This window comes from Hydra viridissima, unplaced genomic scaffold, assembly GCF_058129835.1.
Source record: "Hydra viridissima isolate aposymbiotic clone 2 unplaced genomic scaffold, HvirCarnegie_v1 scaffold_5, whole genome shotgun sequence".
Taxonomy (NCBI): domain Eukaryota; kingdom Metazoa; phylum Cnidaria; class Hydrozoa; order Anthoathecata; family Hydridae; genus Hydra; species Hydra viridissima.
Window position 1 is genome coordinate 18,311,662 of NW_028324304.1, and position 27,136 is coordinate 18,338,797.

Sequence of the window (27,136 nt, forward strand, 5' to 3'; positions counted from 1 at the left end):
TTTTCCTATACTTAAGGAATCCAAGATGGTATTATGTTTTAATGTGAATTGTTATTAGATTCTGAGCCATTGATACTTTTCCTATACTTACGCCTAGCATGCAAGATGTTGTTGTGTATTTTTTTTTCAATATGAATCGATCAATGTTTTTGGTTCAGAGTCGTGTATGGGTTGATCATATCCGAAGAGTTTATCATAGTCCATAAAATTAAAACAAGGTTCAATGCGTATCGTAATGTTGTCTTGTAAGATGTGTCTTTTGTCATCATCAGAGCTGAATAGTTTATCATAGTCCATAAAATTAAAACAAGTTTTTAGTTTGTAGTGTCCGAGGGCTAGCGTGTGAATGCCGTCTTGTAAGATGTGTCTTTTGTCATTGTTAGCGCTGAGTGCGACTTTGTTGATTTCTTCGGTGTAGATATCATGATGATGAGATCGTATGACGTTCATGGTTGTAAGCTTTTCTTTGTTATTTATTAAGCAGTCTTTGTAGTCTTGATGAGTGATGTGTTTTTCAACGACTTTCTTTTTTACTCCTTTGCATTTTTTGTGTTCTTTTTCATCTATTTCTTCAGGGATGTAGTAAGAGTAGAGTTTAGGTCTAAGTCCTACAAACTCTTTAATTTGTTTGCCAGCAGCCTCGTCCTTGAACATTCCGATAATTTTTTTATTTAAGCCTACTTTGAACCCAGCGTTTTGAATGGCAGGATGATCTTTAGGAAAGTCGCTCGTGTCAAATTTGTTTTCTAGATCACCAGCAATGTCTTGATAAAAATCATCCGTTTCTATTTCGTAAATGAGAGAGTCAGTGTCGGTCATGAGTAATTTCGCACGATCGCCGTATTTAGACTTCATGTAGTCATAGTGGTGTTCAAACATGAGAGTTTTGCTTATGTCTAGGACTTTCATTCCCAAGTAAACAGGCTTGTTGTAAAAGAGTTTTATTTTCTTCATGTGAACTGCGATTAGGTTTTCATCAAAAATGGTATTTTTCTCATAATTAGGTTTTTTGGATAATTGTAAGACTTCTTTTTTCGTGGTGACAAGCCTAACATCAACATGCTTTCAAATATTCTCCATTGTTTTTCCAAACATGGAGTTGTTCATGAGCTTAAAAAAATCCTTTTCAAACTCGTTTTCAGCTTCTGCTCTTAATCCAGTGTTGAGGTCAATGTATTTTTTCATAAAAGGTTCTTCTTCAAAGGTGATGCCACGATGAATTTTTGTGATGACTAATCCCATTCGTTCATAAAGTTTTAGGTTTTCATGGTGAATGACGTATTTTTCTTTGTTGTTTAAATTGGGAACAAGCTTGTCTACTTTTCCAATGGTTAGTCTTTTAGGAGCTAAAGGATAGTCATTATGTAAATTGTGAAGCTCTTTAGGATAGGTTAAATCGACTTCGAGAATGCAAGGTATGGATTTCCAATTTAAAAGTTCATCTTCAGTCATCCATCTAAATCCTCTAACAGGAAGAGGTTTGCACATAGCCCATCCATACAAATTGTTAGCGTCTAAATACTGAATGAATTTCGATGGTTGTGAAGGATCATAATCACCCATGTATTTGTTATTAGCAGTTCCAAGTCGATTGGAGATCATGCTGATTCCACCACGTATACCTTTTTCTATCATAGTGAGCATATCAATATCAGTTAACAATTCCAAGTTAATTTTAGTTTTCTTTAACATGGCGTCCCAAGCCAAACCGGGAGAGGTGTAATACCAAAGTGGGTCAAGACCGTAATGTTTCAAGCAATTGTCTCTGAAATTTTCAGACATCTGCAAGCATCAGTACACCAGAGACGTTATACAGCTCGTGATAATTTCTAAAGATTCTGCATTGAAACACGTCATAAACCTTTTGCGCGTGTGCATAATCTTCAGAGCTTATTTCCTCATCATTCAGTTTAGAGTAAAAGGCTTCGATAGGAGGCAATTGCGTTTTGGAAAACTTTTCAATCGAGTCCACCCATTCGTAAGGGTAAATGCCTTTTCTTAATAGCAAATCTCGTTTTGCTCCGCTGAATAGCAAATTTAAGTTTTTGCACATGATGTCTCCTTTTTTAGATCTTCTATGAGCGCAATCTTCACAATTGTCTTTACATTTGCATTTTTTACCTTTCTTAACCATACAGTCCTTTTTGCATGTTTTTGGATCTAATTTTGAGCACTCCTCACACAAATCTTTAACAAGGTTGTCAGTTAAATCTTTTAGTGAGCTTGACATGAATCTGAAGCTGTCAATAAACCTCAATTCTTTCCATACTTCTTTACGTCTGCCTTTCTTATTAGTAAATTCACTTTGATTTGTTTAGAGAAGCTGATATATTTTTCTTCATTGTTAGGTATGCAATTGAGTCTTCCACCTAATTTCTTGATGAACAAATGGCTGTCATAGCCAGATAAATTATGGAAAATGACTGGTATGAATTTTGGAATTTTATAACTTGAACTACATTTCTTATGAGCAGCTCCACGATACTTTCCGGTCAAAGGGCAATGGTCTGAGACTTTATCACTACCAAAGTCTTTTTCGCAAATGTGACATAGGGTTGCATCCTCAAAATTCTTTTTATCCTCATCAGTTTCCACTTTCTTTTTTACTATATCAATCTTGTCGAAAATCTTTATAAGATCAGCTTCAAGACTGGTTATAAATTTTTGAGCTACGTCATCCTCATCGCTTTCTGCTATGTATGTAAAAGGTTTTTCTTTATAAAGACTTTCGTCAAAGCATTTGATGTAATAGCAGAAGGAGCTTGGAACGTGCTTTTGATGTTGTTCGGTGTATGACTCTTTCAAATTTGGTGTGCAAGTGTTGATAGGTTTGATGAAACTTTCAAAGTCTGCATATACAACATACGGAACTCTCATGGATCTCTTGTAGTTTTTAAACTGAACGGTTGTTCCTTCTTTAGGAAGTTCCATTCTTACTGATGTGTTATCATAGCAATAAGGTTGATGCTGTTGAAGCTTTTCTTCCTGGTCATAACCTTGCAAGCAATTTCGGCAATAATGTTGTTTTCTTTGTTTTTGTTGTTTGCTTAGACATAAATCGACTCAAACTTTTAATGAGACAGTAATGGTTATTGTCCTCGTTTGAAATGTACATCAAGTCAACCCAGTGCTTTCGATCTATAAATTTAGATATTTGCAAAGGGTAAGGTGTTTCATTTTCATACCCAAAGACGTTCACGCTGATGTCGGGATTATTTTTCTCAAACTTTTCGACTTGAGACACCTTCACAGGAAATTCTATTCCATCACAATGAAGCTCTTCTGATTTTAGAATCAATTCTTCATCAATTCTTCAGTTATGCATATTTTTCATATTCAAAGCTCGAGTGACTGCCCATTTAAAGCATTGATTGTCCTTGTTTTCCATGTTGATAACCGCCTTTTTATTTTTTAAGATAGGAGACAACTCCATGTAGGAAGAACCGCTGAGAGGTTCGTAATCAGTAAAGTTAATGTCCATTCTTAAAATCTTTGATAGGATGCAATTAGATCCCAACGCATTGTATTTGGTGTTACTTTCCAAGACTTTTTCTTCCATTTCACCCATGAACGTTCTTACATCTGTAGCCGCTAGAATAATCTCTGATCTTGATGAAAAGGTTGCTTCCCGAGTCACTTCTCCACCAGTGATGATGCTTACAGATTTCATTTCACACGCTAAAACAATTCTTACCTTTGTATTCCTTTCTCCTTTTATGGTTTGAATGGCAGACTCTCTCACCAAATTAAAAAAGGATGCAATGTCTTGGTATCGAGAAGAAGGTGTGTAAGAAAATTATCTCACAGCATGCTCTGCTGAATGTTCAGTCATTTTAAACTTTACTGTAAATGGTTTTGATGCTGGATGTTTATACACTGTTTTTAATACAAGTGATTTGATAGACTTTATCTTTTTATCGATTTGTTCCACTGATTCGCTTACATTCTTCTTGACTACTTCAGGAACGTAAGGTTCTATCCATTCTTTAATATCATTAAACTTAGTTGCAACATTGGACGCCACACTTTTTGCAACTGCCGTCAGACTTGAAAAAAATGAAGGTCTTGATGGAATGACTGATTTTGGTGTCATGACAGGTGTTAAATCTGAAACAGGTTCATCAAGAATCTGTCTTTGCAAATGAATTGGTTTCGGAGCAATAGGAGGTTTTACAACAGCAGGTCTTGGTGGAATGAACAATGGTTTCGGAGCAGGCAACGGTCTTGCCTCAGTCGTTCGTCTACGAGTAGAAGCAGGCTGCAAAGCTGTTATAAGTTCCTCCTTTCTCATTTTATAATACCCTTTTATTTTTTGCTCTTTAGCAATTTCTTTTAATTCTTTCACCGTTGTGTTTTCCATTTTTTATATAGTAAGATTTTTATTTATATCATTTTCAAATTTTTAAATTCAATATATAAAAGAATTTAAAAACTTCTCGCGCTAAAAATCTCATACTTGTATCCATCATCTACTTTTCCATTTCGTCTCGCAAAGTACTGCCAGCTATGCCCCGTCTTTTTCTTCGATTCATAAGCAGACTTGTATTCTACCACCTCACCAGTATCAACATTAGTTATTCTCAAACCTAAAGGATTATTTCTAATTAAACCAAGTCTCGCATATTTAGGATCAAGAGGTTTCTTTTCTTTTTTCTCATTTTTTCTAGGTCTTCCAACAGGTCTCACCTCTTTCGAGTTTTCCAAAAATGCATCTTTTCTAATCAAGTTGTTTTCAACCGCAAGCATCATGAGCGACATTTTATTGTCAGACGTTTTGGAAACACCATTTTCTTTCAGTAATTTTTTCAAAAGCTTTCTTGTGTAAGTCATCTTTTATTATGCTAAGATTTTATTTAAATCAAACTCGATTTTTTCATTTCTAACAACTGAAGTATTTTAAAGTTTTCATACACAATGTCTTTGGAACCGAGTGAATGATTTAAAATTGCGCTTTTTAGATTTCCAGAAATCTTTTTTTTCTCCTCGAAATCGCAATCCAAATCAAGCACATACTTGTCAATCATTCTTAGCTTTTCTTCTTTAGCCAAACTTTTCCAAGTACTGAGATGCTCTTTGATTTTCTTTTCCATTCGTGAATATTCTGTCTCACCACTCCATACAAGTCGGTAAAGCTTGTCTCTCTCTTCATCACTATACTCTTTTGGAATATTAAAATCTCCGTTTTCAGTGACGTAAACAGATTCACAAAAAACACCTGTTTTTCCAAATGCAAGAAGCTCAAGATGTCTTTTTTTATTTGCGTCAGTCTCTTTTATACTACATTCTAGAAAAAACGGAAAAAACTGTTTCATTTTATTCTTCTTGTAACCGATTTAATCCATTTTGGATTTTTTTCGGTCTACCCACAGGTCGCTCTTCCTTCACGTCTTTAATCCATTCGTTTTTATCAATCAAGTTGCTTTCAACCGCAAGCATCATGAGCGACATTTTATTGTTTGACGTTTTAGAAATTCCGTTTTCTTTCAGTAATTTTTTCAAATCCTTTTTCGTATATCTCATTTTTTGTTAAAAAAATATTATTTTAAAGGTCATCAATAAACAATATTCATTCTGCTTCCATCTGATTTAAGTCTAAGCAATTTATCGGAAATGAGGACAGCAAAGGCTTGAGTGTTTGCAGGAACGTTTGCGTTAAATGTAGCTTTTATTTGCACATCTATCACTGAAGTTTTTAACCTCTCGGCCTGCTTGCTTACATCAAAAACAAAAAGAGGACAAATGTATCTATAATTTAAGGCAGACAAATTGGGCTGAACTATAATTTCGTTTGTCCCATAAAGTCTATTGTCAAACTTAGAGGCGTCTCTATAAGCTCTTGAGTATTTGTTGTTATTAAAGTCTAAATTGTAATCAACAGCAGGATATCTTTCACTGTTTAAGGTGACATACATGTTTTTCAAGTCGCAGTGATCAAAGACTGAAGGATTTAATTCTTGATTTCCAGATTTATTGGTTTGGAATCCAACAATGACATACCTCGGTCTTTCACTAGCAGATCTTGCGCTTAACCTCCAACTAAAGTTGTTTGACACAGGAACAGCGATGGTATCGCATTGTCTAGATCTGAACGAAAATGGAACATCTACTTTTGATTCAATAATTTTGTAAAGATTGTTGCTAGTTACGACAGAGGGTGTGACATGAGGCATAAACAAAGACAATTTAGTCAAATCCACTTTTCCTGCAGCTGTTGCAGCTGCTCTAAAAATAGCGTCACTATCGCTCTTTCTCACAAGAGCAAGTGTATGCTTAAATCCATAGAGCACTTTATCGTAATCGTCGCAAAATCCAAAAATGTGCTTTAAAGGAATGCAGAACGAAAACGTTCCTTTTTCTTCAGTCTGTGCAATGATGTAATTTTGTCTTTGCTTAAATCCAGTGTTGTTGACAAGATCTGCTAAAGCTGTTATGTCTCTTTGCCACAGCTGGTTCATACCCTCTGAAATTTGAAACTCTACTGGATATTTGAGGTACCCAATCATGGTGGTAGCTTGTCCAGGTTCGTAAATGGTCTCCACCTCTTGATTCGACAACTGATAAGAAATCTGACTGAACATGTGCATGATACCATTGTTAGCCAAAGTAACGACGTCTGCATCAGCGTAAGAAGTTCCATCCGCTTTTAAAAGTCTTCCTTCAACCAAAAGGTAAGCCTCAGATGGAAGCGTGAACAAATCTTGCTGCTCAATATTGATTCTTATTTCTCCATCAACGTTTAGATTCTTATTCACTGGTTCGTATTCATGAAACTCAAATCTCTCAATTTCTTCATCAACAATAATCTCTTCTGTAAAATTTAAAACATCGGAATTTGCCATTTTTATACATCAAAGAAAAAAAATTTTTTGGATCCTCATGCAATCAAAAGCCCATTTCCCTTTTTTACCAGGTCTTGTATTCTAATCGCTTTGTTCTTCGACAATCCTGATCCAAGCATAGAATATTCATCTATAATCGGTGCTGCTCTGTTAACAATGCTTGAAATAATTTCTTTGCTTTTAAGGCTGAGATCATTCTTTGCAGCTTCATGTGGTTTTGGAGTTCCAGTCTTGGAATACAATTTCTTAATGGTCTTTTTACCTTTATCAATAGCCACATCTCTAGCAGTGGAAATGGCTGTAGAAGCTAGCTCTTTTCCTGCAGATTTAGTAGCCATGATTGCTTCTCTTCCCAGTTCAGTTTTTGCAATTTTATTAGCCAAAGTAGATGCTGCTCTTGAAGCGCTTGAAGCTGCTGCTCTTCTCAAGAAATTCTTAAGCGTGTCAATCATCCCATTTCCACCCACAATATGCTTCTTAACATATCTATTTCTATAAACGATCATTTTTATTTCCATAGATTTTTTTTTTATTTCAAATCGATATACGCGATCATAGCATTGTACTCGTCTTTATTAATCCTATTCTGTCTCAACAGCTCATCGCAAATGGAAACAGCCACATTTCTCGACTCTTTATTTCCAGCATGCCATGCAGCGATACTCAAGTTGAGCTTTTCCACAAGAGCATTTGGATAGCTCGGAAGAATAATGACACCATGACCTTTTTTACCCTTTTTATTCATCATGAATTTTTCCCAAATAGGCTTTATAATCGTGACGTATTTTTCAGCTCTCGAAGCTTTTGGTCTGTTTGGATTTACATCAGATTCCATTGCTTGAGTGTTAATAAGTATATCTTCATAATTTTTAAGGTCGTCATCAGTGTACTTGGTTTTATCAGGCTTGGATCTTGAGATCAGCTCCCAAAGTCCTATTGTTCCATTATACTTTTCTCCACCAATAATGACGTTGTTTTCATCGATGGTTACTTCTTCTTTACCGATATGCAATTTTCCACCTTCTGCATGAATTCCAAAAACTCTATCGCATAATTCTTTTTTCGATGCATATTTAGCCATGTAGTAACTCGCAATACCTCCTAAATTCATTCTTTTAATTGACGACGGCTCGCTTTCTGGATAAGTCAAAGCCAGTGGAGTGTTTTCAACCACTACTAGAAAAGGAGAGTTCTGGCTCATTTTCATTTTGATGCTCATTTTGATATTTTTTGTTGATTGAGGGGTGTAAATGTATCGTTGCTCATTTTGATATTTTTTGTGAATTGAGGGGTGTAAATGTATCGATGCCCATTTTGATATTTTTTGTTGATTGAGTGGTGTAAATGTTTTGATATTTTTTTTTGTTGATTGATGGGTATGAAAATGTTTCGATGCCCGTTTTGATTTTTTCATGAGGATCCATGAAAAAAATTAATGGGTGTAAAGGTGTTGAAATCGTTCGCGAAAAATTATGCGTAATAAAAGACTTGTCCGAGAAGAAGGTAGAAGCTTAGGGATTGACCGACTTGTGCATCGTCAGAGTTGAGAGTGACGACGAGTCTTCTTCCGGCTTCAACGCTGGGCATGGAATCGGCTTCTCCGAAATTTCTGTAAAACGAAATGGTGGTGGTGGATCCGATGGATGAAGTGGATTGGTAAAGAAGGCCTGTGGATTTGTTGTTGAATGAGGATATGTTAGCTCCGTTCCACGACGACAAGTAAAAATCTTCCAGTCCAGAGGAGGAAAAGAAGCATGTGCTGTCACCGTCGTAACCTGGAAAATACGTGTAATTGTTGGTGTTGTATGGAGTCCAAGGAGTGAGAACGGTTCCGTTTCCAGGAGGTAGATTTCCATCGTACATTCTGACTCGTGATTCCCACCAGTTTCCAGAAGCGCCGATGCTGTGCACCCTGATGTATTTCAACGAGACGCCATTTCCTTTTCCGTTGGTGTTCATCAAAACGTATTCGCTGCCATAAGTGGTGCTCAAATATCGGAACAACTTGCAGTACAGCTTGAAAAGAGGGATGGAAGCAGGAATGGAAGCAAGTGTGGAGATGAACGGCTGAATCCAATACGTGATGGCTGTGGCATTTCTGTTGACCAGTTGAATGGAGACGTCGTTCCTGAAAGGCATGTCCAGCGTGAAATATCCTCCCAAGGAAGTGGTGTTAAACATGTTGCATCCCTGCAAAGAATTTGCGTAAAAAGCTCCTCCCAATGGTGAAAAAAGCAAATCGGTGGCGAGACCAGTTGTGTCCACTCCGATTCCTTCCGTGGTTTCTGCATAATTCCCAACATTGATCTCTCCGTCAGTGAAGATTCGAATGAAAACTTGTCCGGGAATATTGGTTCCAGAGGTGCTGTATAAAGCCAGCCATAATCTTCTCAGCACTCCAGATTTTCCAGAAAACGCAAACACAGGAGAAGTGGTTAATGCTGCAACGGTCTGAGACTTGAATCCCAAACTGGTGAAACTCGAGCTTGGAACAACGCTGGTCAAACTCGATTTTTGAAGCAACGATTTTCATTCTCTCAGTCGACATAACTTTTTGTCGCTCCGTCTTGCGCGCTTGACGGGTCGAGCACATTGATCAATTTGTGGGAATTCAAATTCAAGTCCGCTGTTCCAACTGATGTTCCACCGGCGTGTGTGTCGACGTAATTTTTGGTGGCTGAATCCGAAGCGGAAACGGGTTCTGCCATATTGGTCAATTTGTGTTGAATCATGTTGACGTCTGTGTACAAAGTATTGGAATAAGCCACTTTGGTGTCGACGTACCCTTTTGTTGCCGCGTCGTGAGAAGTGGTTGGATCAGAGACGTTGAGCAACTTGTGGTTGTTTAAATCCATGTCAGCAGTGATGGTGCTCGATCCGTCTACTTTCACATTTATGCTCGAGCTGACGTCGACGTAATTTTTTGTCGCTGCGTCATGAAGAGCTGTCGGTTCGTTCAAATTGATTGCCTTGTGGAAATTCAAATCCAAGTCTGCAATTCCAATAACTGTTCCTACTCCTCCTGTCGAATGCGTGTCGACATAATTTTTGGTGGCGGCGTCGTGAGAGTTGGTTGGTTCTGCCAGGTTGATGATTTTTTGAGAGTTGAAATCAATGTCTGCAGTAATGGTGCTGGATCCATCCGTTTTGATATAAACGTTGCTTGCTGAGTCTGATGTGAGATTGTCTAAATAAACGCTGAACTCGTTTCTGTTGAATTTGTCAATCATTTTTTTAACGGGTGAAAATTTTTTCAGATCCTTCGTGATCAGATCCTTTGGATCAGATCCTTTGATTTTTTACCAAAGGGTGTTGACAACGTCTTGAAATTTGTTTCCCTCTTCACATTTTTTCAAGACGTAAAGACACAAGTGACCGCAATAAGACGTGTTTCCAAATTGAACCCTGTTGCTGGTGTAATAGACAGGGCTTTTCAGATATTGAACCAATTCATCGAGAGGGGGTTGAGCGTAAGAGTCAAAGCTGAACTTTTCGTCTCCGTCTTTGAACCAACACACCCAATGAAACCCTCCGGTGCTTGAATCACCCGTGTTGATAATCCCGCATTCTTTTTTTCTCGGTTTTTTTGGCAATGTGTCTCTGACAAAAACCCCTCGAAAGTTTTTCATTTTAAGTTTTTTTGCTGCTTCCATTAACTGAAAAGTGGACAAAGCATCTTTCGGCAAAATAACTCCATGCTCCAATTGAAAATTGCTCAAAATTTTTTGCACATTTATTTTCTTGCTTCTCTTTTTTTTTATTTATATTTTTTTTTTAATTTGCTTCCCCATTTTTGTCACTTACCTTTGTTTTTTTCCTTTGTCACTTACCTTTGTTTTGCTGCCTCCTTCCACATTGATCATTTTGTTCATTTTTTCTTTTTTTAATTTGCTTCCCCATTTTTGTCACTTACCTTTTGTTCCTTTTCTTTTAATTTGTGGTGACCATAAGCCAACGTGTGGATCCCATCATCCAAAATGATTCTTTTGTCATCGTTGGAGCTGAGAGAGGTTTTGTTGATCTCCTCCGTGTAAACGTCATGCAAATGGGATCGGATGACATTCATTTTGTTAATCTTTTCTTTTTTGGTTTTGAGACATTTTTTGTAATCGTCGTGTGTGATGTATTTTTCGACGACATATGTTTTGACCCCCTTGCATTTCTTGCATTTTTTCTCTTGTTTTTCTTGGTGTATTTTGCAGGAGTAAAGTTTTGACCGTAGGCCGACAAACTCTTCAATCTGTTTTCCTCCGGTTTCGTCTTTGAACATGCCAATGACCTTTTTATTTTCGCCTACTTTGAAACCAACGTTTTGAATGGCTGGATGGCTTTTACTGAAATCGCTCGTGTCAAATTTAGTTTTGACATCACCAGCAATGTCCTTGTAGAAATCGTCCGTTTTTATTTCTTAAACCAGCGAGTCCGTGTCTGTCATCAGCAGCTTTACGTCACCAGGATATTTTTTTTTGATGAAGTCGTAATGGAACTCAAACATCAAGGTTTTGCTCAAATCCAAAATGGACATCCCCAAATAAATGGGTTTGTTGTAAAGAATTGATGTCCTTTTCATGTGAACGGCAATCAAGTTTTCGTCGAAAATCGTGTGCCGGTCGTAATTTGGTTTGGCCGACAACTTGATTGCCTTTTCCTTTTCTGTCACCAGTCTCACGTCCACTCGCTTTTCAATGTTTTCCATGGTTTTTCCAAACACCGAATTGTTCATCAGCTTGAAAAATTCCTTCTCAAACTCACTGGTGGCTTTTGTTCTAAATTCGGTGTTGAGGTCGATGTAAGGTTTCAACCAATCCCGTTGCTCAAATTTAATTCCTCTGTGCACCTTTGAGATTTTCATCCCCAATCGTTCATACAATGTCAGGTTTTCACAGTGAAGGACATATTTTTTTTTGTCGTTTAAATTTGGAACGAGCTTATCCACTTTTCCGATTTTCATTCTCTCAGGGGCCAACGGATAATCGTTGCGTTCTTCGTGAAGGCTTTCCGGATAATCCAAATCAACCTCCAAAATGCACGGAAAATGTCTCCAATTGGACAGTTCGTCTTCTGACATCCATTCGAAACCGTGAGTGGGAAGAGGTTTGCACATGGCCCATCCGTACAGGTTGTTGGCGTCCAAGTATTGAATGAATTTTGATGGTATGCTTGGATCGAACGAGTCACCCATGTATTTGTTGTTCGATTTTCCATACCGATTGGAGATCATGCTGATCCCTCCACAGGTTCCTTTTTGGATCATTTGAAGCATGTCTGGGTCGCTCAACAATTCTAATTTTATTTTTGTCATTTTCAAACAAGCGTCCCAAGCCAACCCGGGAGACGTGTAATACCAGGCTGGGTCGAGCTTGTAATGTTTCATGCAAACGTCCCGGAAATTTTCAAAGACGTCCGCCAGAATCAAAACGTCTGACACGTTGTACAAATCATGATAATCTCTGAACGTTTTGCTTTGAAACGTGTCCCAAACCTTTTTCGCATGCGCGTAATCTTCGTCGCTTATTTCATTGTGGTTGAGTTCTGAGAAAAACGCTTCTTTTGGAGGCAATTGCGTTTCTTGAAATTTATCGAATCCATCCACCCAACCGTAAGGGTAAACGCCTTTTTTCCGAAGCAAATCGAATTTTTCTCCTTCAAAATATTTTGAGAGGTTTTTGAACTCTTCCGGCTTTAAATTTTTCGACAAATCGTCCAAACTGAAGGAAAGGAATTTATAACTGTCGATGAACCTCAATTCAATTTTTTTGTCTTTCGGTTTTCCGTTTTCCCCAATGTATTCCCCCACTTTGATTTTTTTCGAAAAGCTGATGTATTTTTCCTCGTTGCATGGGATGCAGGTTATTTCTCCTCCCAATTTTTTGATAAACAAATGGCTGTCGTAACCCAACAGATTGTGAAAAACGACAGGAATGAATTTCGGGACTTTGTATTTCAGATTGCATTCGTTGTGTGCTCCCAGATATTTTCCAGTGAAATGGCAGTGATCGCGCACCTTTTCTGAATCGAGGATTTTTTCTTCGCAAATGTGACAAACGGTTGCGGCTTTGAAATTTTTTTCGTCCTCCTTAGTCAAAAACATGTTTTTTCTCTCGATTTTCCCAAAGACTTTTTTTATTGCTTTTTCCAAGCTGTCGACAAAATATTCTCCAATGTCGTCATCCTCGCTTTCCGACGCGGAAATTGTTGGTCCTCTGTTGTAAATGGTTTCGTCAAAACATTTGATGTAAAAGGCAAAGGAGCTCGGAATGTGACTTTGAAACTTTTTGGTGTAAGACTGGTCTGGGTTTTGTTCGCACGAGTGCATCGGTTTGACAAAGCTTTCAAAATCCGCGTAAACGATGAATGGAACCCTCATTGACCTTTCCATGTGTCCGAATTTCATGAACGAATTTTCTGGAGGAAGATCCATTCGTGTCGCGCTGTGCTCTCTGCAATAGGTCGAATGTTTTGAAAGATCCTCCTCGCTTTTCATCCCTTGCAAGCAATTTCTGCAAAAATATTTTCTCCCGTTTCTGTTGGATGCTTGGGATGAAATGAGTCGACTCATATTTTTGATCAGACAATAATGATTCGTTTTTTCGTCTGAAACAAGCAGCAAATCGATTTCATGCTTTCTGTTCAAGCATTTCGATATTCGCAAAGGGTGTATGGATTTTTTTTCGTAACCAAAAACGTTGACACTGATGTCTGGATTGTTTTTTTCAAAATTTTTGATTTGATCGAGTTTGACCGGAAATCAATCCCTCCCCAATTCAACGCTTTCGATTGTTCAATCAAGTCTTTGTCAATTTTTTCTCCATTTTTTTCTTTCATGTTCAACGCCCTGGTGACACTCCACTTGAAGCATTCATTGTCTTCGTTCACCATGTTGATGATTGCTTTTTTGCTCGACAGAAAATCGTCGAGAGGGATATACGACCGACCACCGATGGGTCTGTAGTCAATTAAATTGATGTCCATTTTCAAGATGGCTGACACTGTGCAATTCGAGCCCATTTTGTTGTATTTTTCCATGTTTTCCAGGATCTCCTCTTTTGCTTTTTCATAAAATTCTCCCAAGTCCGTCGACTCCAAAATAATCCCAGCTTTTGACAAAAAAGGAACGATTCGATGCACCTCCTCTCCAGTTGTAAGGCTGACGCTCTCCATATCGATTGTCAAAACGAGGCTCGCTTTTTTGTTTTTATTCTCTTGAAGAATTTTGATCATGCCGTCTTTTGCCAAATTCAAAAATTCTGAAGCGTCCTTTTGGTTTCCTTTGACCTAATGCGAAAATTGTTTGGCAACACGCCTCAGCGCGTGATCGGTCAAATGAAAATCAATGAGGGGCTTGTAAACTGCATTTCGCGTGATTGCTTTGAGAGCCATTGATTTGAGAGAGTCCACTTTTCTCTTCACTTCGCTCCCCACATTGCTCACTGCATTTTTAACCGATTCGGGAACGTAGGGATCAATGGCAGTGAGCACTTGGTTAAAACCGTTGGAGACAGTTGTTGCAATTCTTGAAAGCCAACCAGGTCTAGGAGCAGGAACAGGTTGTAATAACGTTTGTTGAATCAACAACAGGTGTGTCAAGGATGGATGGTTCAGTTCTTGTCACTCGATTTTGCAAGCGAGCAGGTCCGAAAGAAATCAAGTCATTGGAAACAGGTCTCGGTGCAGGCAACGGTCTTGCCTCAGTCGTGCGTCTCAGAGAAACAGGATGAGGACCAATGACAGGTCTTGTTGTTTTTATGGCTTCAACGAGTTGTTCCCTCGTCATTTTCGAAAATCCTTTTATCGCTCTGTCTCGAGCTTGATTTTTCAATGTTGCCATCGAAACTTTTTTTTCTTTGGCGATTTTGCTTTCCATTTTTTATTAACAAGAAAATTTTTAACCCAAATTCAATTTTCCGGTTTTTTCAATTCTTTTTTTCAGAGAATCGAAAAATTTTTTTTCATTTTTTTCTTTTTTCGAGTTTTTCAGAATTGAAGATCTCAATCTTGATTCCATTATCCACTTTTCCATCACGACGCTCCAAATATCTCCAGCCATGACCCGTCTTTTTCATCGCTTCGTTAAGGGATCTGTATTCAACCACATCTCCTGTTTCGATGTTGGTCGTTTTCACAGACACAGGTTTTTTTCGAATCGAACCAAGCCTCTCGTATTTTGGGTCAATCAGTTTTTTCACATTTTCCGTTTTCACATTTTCTTTTTTCGGTCGACCCACATGTCTGTATTCTTTTGCACCTTCCAAAAGCGAATCTTTGCTCACGAGATCGTTCTCAACCGCAATCATCATCAAAGTCAACAAATTGTTTGAGGTTTTTATGACACCATTTTCTCTCAGCAAATTTTTCAGATAATTTTTCGTGATCCTCATGTTTTTTTTGAAAAGAAAAAATTTTTTTTAATTCAATTTTTTTTGTCAAGAATCTCGTTACGGTTTTTTTGATCTAATAAACAGCGCTCATGTTAGTCCCGTGTGAAGAAAATTGGATCAATTTGTCAGAAATGATCACTGCAAAAATAATGGTGCTGTCTGGAACAGCCGTTCTGAATTTCAGGTTGACAACCAATTCAGCCGTTTCGGAAACAACTCTATCCTTTTGCTTGCTGATGTCGACAAAAAACAACGGAAACAAATTTTTGTATTCAAGCAGAGTCAAACCTGATTGGCAAACAAGCTCGTTTGTGCCATAATATTTTTCGTCAAAAGTGAACGCATCGGAATGAGCCATGACCATTTTCTTTTCTCCGAAATTCAGGTCATAATTGTAATTCGGATATTTGATCCCATTGACGGTCACGAAAAAATTGCTGACGTCACAATGATCGAACACGGCTGGATTTGCGGTTTGACTGGAACCTCTGTTTGTCTGAAGACCTAACACGATAAATCTCGGAACGCTTTTGTCCGTGATCCTTCCAAGAGTCCAAGTGAATTCTGTGATACCTGCTGGAATGGCTTGCCTTTCGACTTTGTTTGATTTGTAAGCTATTGGAACTGAGATTTTATTTGTCATCATTTTCAAAAATTCGGATTTTTTCAAAACATCCAGCTCAATCCTTGGCATGAAGAGTCGGAATTTTTTGATGTCGATCATTCCTGCAGTAACAGTTCCGGCTCTGTAAATGGCGTCATCGTATTCTTTTTTTGTAAAGGTGATCGTGTGTCTGAATCCGTAAACGACTTTGTCGTAAGTCTCGCAAAAACCAAAAATGTGCTTTAAAGGTATCCTGAACGAAAATGCACCAATGGATGTGGTGTCTGCAAACAAGTGGTCTCTCCTGACGTTCAACCCAGTGGTTCCAGTTGCGTTTGATGTGTCTTTGTACCACATTTGCTTCAAACCATCGGCAAGCTGAAAACCGAAAGGATATTTCAACAATCCAAGCATGGTTGTTCCCTGACCTGGATACATGACTCTTTCCACTTGCTGTCCTGATAAGTCGTAAGTGACGTCACTGAACAAATACATGATGGCGTTGTTCACCAGAGCAATGTTGTCTGCTGCTGCGTAAGCGGTTCCGTCTGCTTTTTTCAGAACCCCTTCGACGAGGATGTAAGCCTCAGACGGAAGTGTCTGCACAGACTGGCAATCAATCTCAAAAACGATCGATCCTGAAGAATTCAAATCTAGGTTTGTTGGAAGGTACTCGAAAAAATCAACTTTTTCGATGCCGGTGTCGTAGACAGGCTTTTCATCAATTGTTAATCTGTCGGTGTTTATCATTTTTTTAATGAGAAAAAAAAAATTTGTGTCATTTTTGATTTGTCAAAAAAATCACGCAATCAAAAGCCCGCTCCCCATTTTAACGATATCCTGAATTCTGGTCGCATTCTTTTTTGTCATTTTTCTTTTTGGACGAATGGACGAACCAAACATTTTTTTGTGCAGCTCTTCCATTGGATTGATATACGTGTACGGATCAACCTTTGCCGCTTCGTTTGCAATCGTGTTGACCAATTGGTTTGGATTCACTGTCCCTGTCTTGGCGTAAACTTTTTCGATCGCTTTTTTTCCTTTGTCGATGGCAACGTCTTTAGCGGTCAAAATGGCTGAAGTGGCCAATTCTTTTCCTGCAGATTTGGCTGCGGTGATGGCCTCTCTTCCAATTTCGCTTGCCGCTGCCTTTCTCAATAAATGAAGAGACGATCTCGATGCGTTCGATGCTGCCATTCTCCTCAAAAAATTTTTAAACGTGTCAACGAATCCTCTTCCAACAACGTTCTTTCTCACATATCTTTTGTTGTTCACGATGAGCATTTTAAAAATGAGAAAAAATTTTTTTTGTTTCACGACTCGATGTATTTTTGAATCGATCGATATTCCTCTTTGTTGATTTCCCCCTGCCTCAAAAGCTCGTCACAAATGGCAACAGCTTCGTTTCTCGATGCGATATTTCCAGCATGACCCGCGGCAATGCTCAAGCTTAATCTTTGAACAAGCGCATTTGGATCGCTCGGAAGAATGATCACTCCACGACCTTTTATTACCCTCGTTTTTTTGTAATTTTTCTCCCAAATTTTTGAAACAATATTCTCCCACTTTTCGCTTCTCGAAGCTTTTGGAACGGTTGGTCTACCTTCTCTCTCCATCGCATGCGTTTCTACAAGTATTTTTTCATAATTTCCCAAGTCCTCATTTGTCACCTTTGTCATATCAGGTCTGGATCTTGAAATCAGCTCCCAAAAACCAATCGTCCCCTTGTACTTTTCTCCATCAATAATGATGTCGTTTTCATCGATGAAAATTTCTTTGTCTCCAATAAACATTTTTCCTCGTTCTTTTGCGTGAATCCCAAAAACTCGATCTGCAGAAAATTTTTTGGCTGCATATTTCGACAAATATTCCAAAGCAATGTTTCCCACATTCATTTTTCCAAACGTTTTTTCAACACCTTTCAAGCTTTCAGATGGACTTTCTGGATAAGTCAAAGCCAGTGGAGTGTTGTCAACTTCTCTGTATGCAATGCTCTTCAGCTCGTTTTGCACCTTTTCGTTGCTCTCGATCAGAGGCTTGAAAAACTTTGACAAATCAGCCTGGTAACTCCCATCTGAAACGTTCCGGTTGAGGCTCTCATTGTAAAGCTTTTCCCGGTTGGCCATGTATTCTTTGACAATCTCATCTCTCTTTTTCGGGTCTTGTATTTTAAAGAAGGACATTTTTTTAAAATACGGAGAAAAAAAAACGCAAACGAAAGCGAGTTTGAGTTTTGCGTTTGCAATCATTTTCCCTTTTTGAAAATGTTGTTAAACGCTTGAATGGCTTCTTCTCTTCCTTTTTGGATCAACGTCTCTTTGGTCAATTCGTCAATGCTGCTTTTTGCATTTGTCCGGATTTCTTCGGCCATGACCTTAAATTTTTGAAGCTCGCTGAGAACCAATTCGTACTCGGAATCGCTCACAAATCCGTCCATGAGCGATTTTGAAATGTGATCACCAATCGTGTTCAATTTTGACTCGGAAAGAACCTTTAATTTTTCGTGCTTTTCAGCCTTCAACATCATTTTTTTGTTTTGTTGGTTTCCGAAAATGGACAAAGCACCCATCCCAACCGCAATCCCCTCGCACGCAATCGAAACTGGGGTGGCAACGACGGTTGACAAAAGGGCAATACCAGTAATCCCCAAAGCAATGCACACCGTTTGCAGCCCATCGTCAGCGAAACGAATGATTTTCGACACTCGATGGTACTTTTTGCTCAAAGCCATTCTCTTCACTTTTTCATCCTCCATTTCTTTTTGGATCTCGCTTATTTTTTGAAGTCTGTAAACGTGACCTCCATCCGTCGGAGCTGTTGGAAGAGCCGGATAAATTTTTTCGGTGTTTTTGATTATCTCCATCTTTTTAACAAAGACAGATTTTTTTTAAATTCGAATCGATGTGATTTATTTTGCAAAGCTTTTCACCTTTTTTGACAATAACGTCATTGGCGCTGTTGTTGCTCACATCCAAAATGACGTCATCCACAGACTCTGAAAAAATCGCATCGTTTTTGAAGAAGTTCAATTGGTCACTTATTTTGTTCATCAAAGTGACGACTGCGATGCCTCTGTCAAAACTCAACCCAACAGACAACGATATTGTCGTCAGAGAAAGAGCTGAAAATTTAATGTCCTTCTGAGCAAAAATTTCATGGTGCCCGTTTATGTTAAAACAGTTTGGGTGATCCAACTCTTTTTTTGCCACAACAATATTTTGTGATGTCTTTTTTTGCAGGTTTTTGATTGTCTCCGCCAGGTTTTCAAGCTCTTTGATCCGTTCCACCAAATTTTCCAAATTTTTGGTTCGATCCGACTCTTTGAATCTCTCCAACACTTTGATCCTCTCATCCATGTGTCCCAAATATATTTTCGAGATCTCCAAACTCGAATCAGCGTGTTTATCTGCCGAGGAGACGTTTTTAAAAAACTTGTGAGGGGCATGCATTTTTAATATGAAAAGAAAATGTTTTTAACTCATTTTTTTTTCCATTTTTTTTCTTCGTGTTTTTTTTTTCTTCGTGTTTTTTTTTCTTCGTGTTTTTTCTTCGTGTTTTTTCTTCGTGTTTTTTCACATTTCTTCTTCAGATTCCATTTCTTCTTCAGATTCCATTTCCCCCAAATCCAAATCGCCACCCATGATGCTTTGAACAGAAGTCACGTTTTTTGCGATGACCACTTCGGGAATCCTAACCTGAATGGACTCGATCTGCGCTCCGACAAAAACACCTTCGATTCTCAAAGAGGCGACGACAAAACACTTTTGTCGAACAAATTCTAAAGGACACACCTTCACCAGCTTTTCCGCTTTCTTTTTGAAAAACGAAGAAGACACTTCAATGCCTTTCTCGTTTTTCTTTGTGAACAACTTTCCGAAAATAATGGGAGATGCATTCGGATTATCGGATTTCTTTTTCAAAATGGACAAGTCCTCTGTCATTATTTTCTTTGTTCTCCCTCCCTTTTTCAAAGTGAGATTCATTTCCTTGACTTTTTCGCGAAGAAATTTCGATACCTTTTCGACCACCTCGATGAACTTTTTTTCTTTTTCACTCATCCCTTTTTTCTCGTCAAAACCAAGAAAGGACATGGAATATCCCTCCAGTTCTTTCGTTCCAAAGCTGCGGTTCTCAAACATACCCAGAGAAAACAAAACGGGCGTTCTCAAAATGAAAGGCCCTTTCCCAGAGGAATACTCATAAAAGAGCGGAATCTTTTGGTACTGAACTGGTTTGGTTGCGGAATAAATCTCTCCAACCGACAATTTGCTTTCATCAAAATTTCCGACCGTCACGAAATTCATCTTTTTAATAAGAAAAGAAAATTTTTTTAACTCATTTTTTCAGACGGATCAATTCAACATTGCTAACCCATGAGTTGAACGATTCTGGATATCCTTTCCATTTGACCAGTGATTTGCTTTTTGTTCGGCGAACGATTTTTTCAATCCTGAATATGCTCTGATGCGTCTTTTGCATCTCCTGCTCATAAAAAGTGCCTTGAATGTCTTCACCGTTGGCATCAGTGATTTTGTACGTGGGTGGATCCGTTCGCTGAACTTTGGACACTGTGAAAACCTCCTCGGTCCATCTCGGAGTGTACCCTTTTTCAAAATGGGGCTTCTTTTTTGTGATCCTCACTTTGTCTCCCATTAAAAATTTCGGCTCTGGTCTTTGTTTTGGCATCTTTCCATTCAGATTCATCCATACCATATTTTTATTCTTTTCCTCGCTGGCTTCAATCGGTGTCATTTTGATGGACGAGTGCTTTGTGCTGTTGTAATTTTTCACCATTTCGTCCAAAACGTCAATGTATCGGTTGGTGCTGTTGGCTGAAAAATATTTGAACATTCTCTCTTTCATCGTTCTGTTCCATCGCTCGACGACACAGCTTTTTTCCTCGTTTTCAGTGGAATATAATCGAACACCCAGCGATCTCACGTGCTTGTTGTGAAATTCTTTTCCTTTGTCCACCCACATTTTGACACATTTTCTCTCATCAAAAATCTTTTTCAACGCCTCAGCCACTTCAAGACCCGTTTTGCTTTTCAACGGAACGATCCATCCATTCTTTGAAAACACGTCGATCACCATGAGCAAATATTTTATTCCATTGTTGAATTTTGAAAACGATTGCATGTCAACCAAATCGGCAGCCCATATTTCATCGATGTCGTTCACAAACACTTTTCTTTTTTTAAAATGGCGAACGACCGGTTTGTGAAGCTCCTCTGCAAGCTGGTCCGTCCATTTCAAACTTGAAAAAAATTTTTTTTTTTAGAACCCTTTGGATTCACAGAGACACCCAATCCGAATTTGGCTTTGGCTTTGATGATGGGCTCAATGAGCTTTCTTTCGTTTATTTCTTTTTGAGTTGGGTTTGGAATGGAGTTCATTTCTTCAAGCATCATTTGATCTGCCAAATTTCTGCTTCGAACGTCGGTCAAATATTTATATGCCAAATCATGGTGATATGCCGCATTGTCCACTCTGTCCACCGGTTTGCTCCACTCCTGATACATGTCGGTGGATGTGAGCCTTTTGTCCAGGTTTGTGCCAGGTACTGCAAAATTCATTCCTGGAATATGCATTTCTCCTGGAAATTTTGCCCACGGAAGCTTTATTTTTTTTGAAAAATTGTTGATCGATTCGACCAAGTCACCCCCTTTTGTTGCATGCGAAGAAACAAACTGGCATTTGGTCGTTCCACAAGAATCACATGTTCCTTTGATCATGTTTCTGTTGTTTTTTGACACCTCGTTTCTCAAATGAATGGTTTCGGTTTCTCTTTTGCATTTGACGCAGTACATTTTATTGATAAAAAATTTTTTTTTCATCAAAAAAATGGAAGTGACCGATTTGTCATGGAATATTGGCAAAAGCAAAAGAGACAACAACCCGCTTTTGCCTAGAAGCATTCGAGGAATCATCGTTGGAAAGTCCGGTTGCGGAAAAACAACCTTGCTTCTCAATTTACTGCTCAAACCTGGATGGCTGGATTATAACCATTTGCAAGTCTTTGGAAAATCTCTTTTCCAACCCGAGTACAAAATACTGAAAAGCTCGTTCGAAAAAAATTTGCCGAAAAAGATCATTCTCGATTTGTTCAAGGTGCAAAACGAAATGGAAAAATTGAATTTAAACCCTGAATGCGTCATTAACGACCTTTCAAAAAATTTTTCCGAAACCGAGGACATGAATTGTCAATTTTTCGAAACGGCTGACGATGTTCCTGAACCTGAAGACCTCGATTCAACAAAAAACAATTTGATGATCTTTGACGACCTTCAATTAACCAAGCAAAACAAGTGCGAAAAATATTACATCCGCGGAAGACACTCCAACGTCGACTGCTTCTACCTCGCTCAAAATTACTTCATGCTCCCACGACAAACCATCCGAGAAAACACCAACTTCATTTGTCTGTTTCCTCAAGATTCAAAAAATATGGACCACATTTTTCGAGACCACGTTTCGAGCGACATGGGAAAAGAAGAATTCAAAAAATTTTGCAAGCGTTGCTGGTCTCAACACCATGGATTCGCCGTCATCGATTTAACCTCAAAAAAATACGAGGGAAAATATCGAAGCGGATTCGACGATTTTTTTTTCCCGAAAGAATCCTTTTAAAAAATTCGAAGAATTTTCCACAATCCGCTTTCGGATTTGAAAAATTTTTTGTCCATTAAGAAAAAATGTCTGGCATCATCATCGATGTGGATGGAAATTCCAACGTAATAATAACAGAATTTTTGGACAAAATTGTCTTTGAAAAAGAAAAAACATACGAGATGGCTTTTCTCGGTCTGGAGACGTACAACAGCTTTCCAAACATCACAAGCAAAAACAATTCTTTCCGGTACAGCATGAACAACGGAGCCAATTGGGAAAACGTTGTCATCCCAGACGGAAGCTACGACATCATCGACATCAACAATTATTTGCAAAAAACCGTCTCAAACACAATCAAAAATTATTCGTCACAAGGCGCAAGTTACGTCGCTGTGAATAAGATCAGCTACTCACCTGAAAACATCAAAATCGGATCCAACTCAAACACTTTGAAATCAACCGTCAAACTCGGAGTAAATTATTTGATGGACCTGAACGTCGAAAACAGCATCGCCTCTCTTTTGGGATTCACAAAAAGACAATTGGACTCCAATTCAGAATACGAGTCCGACGACATTGTCAGGATTTCAAGCGTCAACACGATCAGAATCGTCAACAACGTCATCGGATCAGCCTACATCAACGGCTCACAACTCAATTGCATTTACTCCTTTTACCCATCGGTCGGTCCTGGATTCAAAATCATCGAAAGACCCACCCATTTGGTCTACCTCCCTGTCAAGGTACATGAAATTTCCACGATGATCACACGCATTGTCAATCAAAACGGAAATTTAATCGACTTTCGCGGAGAGGACGTCACGATCCGATATCACATTCGAGAAGTGAAATAAATTTTTTTTTCCCTCGTGAAAAAAATGAGCAAATACATCAGTGTCAAATTAAACTTGTCCCATGGACAGATCGAAAAAATAAAAAAATCCATGATCGAAGGAAAACCCGTCAGCATCCGGATTTCAAGAGAGGATTTCCGCGGAAACGACGTTTTGCTTGTGACACACACACAACACCAACAAATTTTGGACGCTCTCCATCGAGGAGTTGGAGTCACCATTAAAATGAGCAAGACTCAAGTGGAACACAACGCAAATGTCAAAGGAGGATTCATCGGAGCTCTTTTACCTTTATTGGGAATGCTTGCTGCTCGAGCCGCTCCCGTTGTTGCCACTGGTTTATTAGGTGGTGCTGCCTCTTCACTTGGGTCCACTGTGATCGACAAAATTTCAGGAAGAGGTGTCGTTTACCTCAAAAAAAATGGACACGGAATGAAAATGGGCACTCACAGAGGAAACGGATTATTTTTAACACCCTGGATCAAAGGAGGCTCCGTCAGAGACGGTCTTTACATCAAAAACGGAAAAGGTTACGAATCCATCGGATCCGGATTGCTTCTCGGACCGAACTCCCCATTCTCAAACATCCCTTTTTTAAATTTAATTTTGTGAAAAAAAATTTTTTTTTCTTGACCAAATAAAATGAGAATCTTGCGAAACGACGACGGAAAAATCAGAAGCATTAAATTCATCGAATACTTAAGGGACAAAGGTTTTGCTCACCGAGAAATTGAACTCTACAAGTCCATTCTCGAAGAAAAACACGAACAACAACAAGAATAAAAAGAAAAATTAATTTTTCGCGAACGATTTCAACACCTTTACACCCATTAATTTTTTTCATGGATCCTCATGAAAAAATCAAAACGGGCATCGAAACATTTTCACACCCATCAATCAACAAAAAAAAAAATCAAAACATTTACACCACTCAATCAACAAAAAATATCAAAATGGGCATCGATACATTTATACCCCTCAATTCACAAAAAATATCAAAATTAGCAACGATACATTTACACCCCTCAATCAACAAAAAATATCAAAATGAGCATCAAAATGAAAATGAGCCAGAACTCTCCTTTTCTAATAGTTCAACCTCTTTGTATGCGATGCTCTTTAGTTCGTTTTGCATCTTTTCATTGCTTTCAATCAGAGGCTTGTAAAGCTTGCTCAAATCAGTCTGAAGATTAGCATCATAAATATTCTCATTCAAACTATCTTGATATATTCTTTTTCTTCTTTCAACAAATTCTCTCACAATTTCATCCCTCATGTTAGGGTCTAGTATTTTAAAAAAGGACATTTTTTAAAACACAAGAAAAAAAACGTAAAACACAAACTTATCTGTGATTTTTAAATTAGTTTTTCTTAGATTCTTTGAATCCATGGAAATCTACGATTTCTTAGATTCGCTTGCGAATCCGTTGAAAAATCTAATTTTTCTTAAACATATTATTGAACGCTTTTATCGCGTCTTCTCTTCCTTTTTGGATCAACGACTCTTTGGTTATCTCGTCAATGTTGATTTTTGTTTTAGTTCTTATTTCTTTCATCAGGCTCTTAAACTTTTGAAGCTCGTCTAAAATCAATTCATACTCTGAATCGCTCACAACGTTGTCTACTAAAGCCTTTGAAATGTGACTGTTGATGGTGTTCAATTTCGACTCTGCCAACACTTTGATCTTTTCATGCTTCTCCGCTTTTAATGCTAGTTTTTTGTTGACTTGTCCTCCTACAATGGATAAAAACCCCATGCCAATAGCCACACCTTCACACGCAATCGCAACAGGGGCAGCAGCGATGGTGCTCAAAGTTCCAATTCCAACAACTCCAAGTGCAACCCCACCTGCTTGCAACGTAGTGTCTACAAAAGAAATGATTCTGAAAGCGCGATGGTACTTTTTGCTCATATGTACTCTCTTTTTCCTCTCGTTGTCCATCTCTTTTTGGATTTCACTTATTTTCTGAAGACGGTAATTGTGCCCTTCATCTGCAGGAGCTGTTGGAAGAACTGGATAAAGTTTATATTTAGCATCGTAATTGTATTCCATTTTTATTAAACGAAAAAATATATTTTTTTTCACTCATTAATGAAATTGACAAAGCATAAACTTTCCCCTTTTTTAATAATGACATCTGACTTGCTGTTATTTAAAATCTCCATGATCACATTATCCACTGACTATGATATCATCATGCTGTGGCCGAAATAATCCAGTTTTGATTTTAGGCTTTCCCTCAAATTCACTAAAGCTAATCCGCTTTTAAGTTTTATTCCAAACATAAAAGTTATTTTCTGATGACTCAGTTTATTTAGTGTGATGTCTTTTTGAGCAAATATTTCATATCTAGCTCCTACTTTTGAGGGAGGGTGCTTCAAATACATGTCGAAAAAAAGAAATGATTTATTACACGTCTTTCGATCATAATGAAAAAATTTTTTATATTGAGTTTCCATTTTTATTACAAAAAAATTATTTTTTATACATCATTTTATTCCATACATATCAACAACCTCCATCTTGAATTTTTCAATTCTTCAAAGAGAATTAAAAATCTAAATGTTTAAGCAGCAGAAGCGCACACTCTATGTTTATCATTATGAAAACCTTTACACAATGCTTTAATCTTTAATCTATTTCTTTCTTCCTCCTCCTCATCAATGTATTCTACGCTTTCATCATCAATTTCTTCTTCGCTTTCATACCCATTCCACAAATACCTTATACTCTCATACGTTTCATCATCGATTTCTTCTTCATCGCTTTCATCATCACTATCGTAACGATTATACCTATATCTATAATTACTATATCTATAATCATTTAAATCTTCAAACATTTCAAGTATATCATCAGTTAATTCACCTATTCTTTGTAATTCTAACACATCTTTTTCAAGACTATCCAGATCTTCACAAGTTACGTTTTCATCAATTGCATTTATTCGTTCTATTATCGCACGCTGTCTGTAACTCATTTCTTCTTCCTCTTCATCATCGCTTAGGCTTAGGGTAGAAGAATATCTTTCTTCAACTTTTCTATAAATTTCTTCTATTTCATCAGTAAATTCATCTCTTTCTATCAATTCTGACTCATCTTTTTCAAGACTATCCATTTCTTCCAACGTTGGAGGCTCTGTCCTTTTATACATTGCAGTTAGTTGTTCTATCATCGCACGCTGTCTGCAATTCATTTCTCTTTGTCTTTCTTCAACTTTTCTATAAATTTTTTCTATTTCATCAGTAAATTCATCTCTTTCTATCAATTCTATCTCTTCTATTAAAAGACTACCCATTTCTTCCGGCGTTGGAGGCTCTGTCCTTTCATACATTGCAGTTAGTCGTTCTATCATCGCACGCTGTCTATAACTCATTTTTTATATCTTAAGATTTTTTATTTAAGTCATTTTCAAAAATTTTTTTTCATCTGTACATTAAGCGTAATAATAGACTTGTCCGAGAAGAAGGTTAAAGCTTCCAGATTGACTGACTTGCGCATCACCAGAGTTGAGCGTGACGACGAGTCTTCTACCAGCTGCGACAGTAGGCATAGAATCTGCTTCTCCAAAATTTCTGTAAAAAGAAATAGTGGATGTAGAGCTGATAGAGGATGTGGATTGATAAAGAAGCCCAGTCGATTTATTGTTAAAAGAAGTCACATTTAATCCATTCCATGACGACAAGTAAAAATCTTCCAGTCCTGACGATGAAAAGAAGCATGTGCTGTCTGCGTCATATCCTGGAAAATACGTGTAATTGTTGGTGTTGTAAGACGTCCAAGGAGTGAGAACGGTTCCGTTGCCTGGAGGTAAATTTCCATCATACATTCTGACTCTAGATTCCCA

General features: G+C 38.0%; 2 protein-coding genes across 2 annotated transcripts; both read right to left on the reverse strand.

Annotated features, from left to right (window-relative positions):
- Nucleotides 1–5,552: 5,552 nt before the first annotated feature.
- LOC149889124 (uncharacterized) lies at nt 5,553–6,917 on the reverse strand. Its single transcript, XM_090089309.1, has one exon. It carries the CDS (start codon nt 6,837–6,839, stop codon nt 5,553–5,555), a length of 1,287 nt encoding a protein of 428 aa, XP_089945435.1. The 5' UTR covers nt 6,840–6,917.
- Nucleotides 6,918–17,134: 10,217 nt separating this feature from the next.
- Nucleotides 17,135–17,947, reverse strand: LOC149889125 (uncharacterized). Its single transcript, XM_090089187.1, has one exon. The coding sequence runs from the start codon at nt 17,945–17,947 to the stop codon at nt 17,135–17,137; it is 813 nt and encodes a 270-aa protein (XP_089945313.1).
- Nucleotides 17,948–27,136: the final 9,189 nt, after the last annotated feature.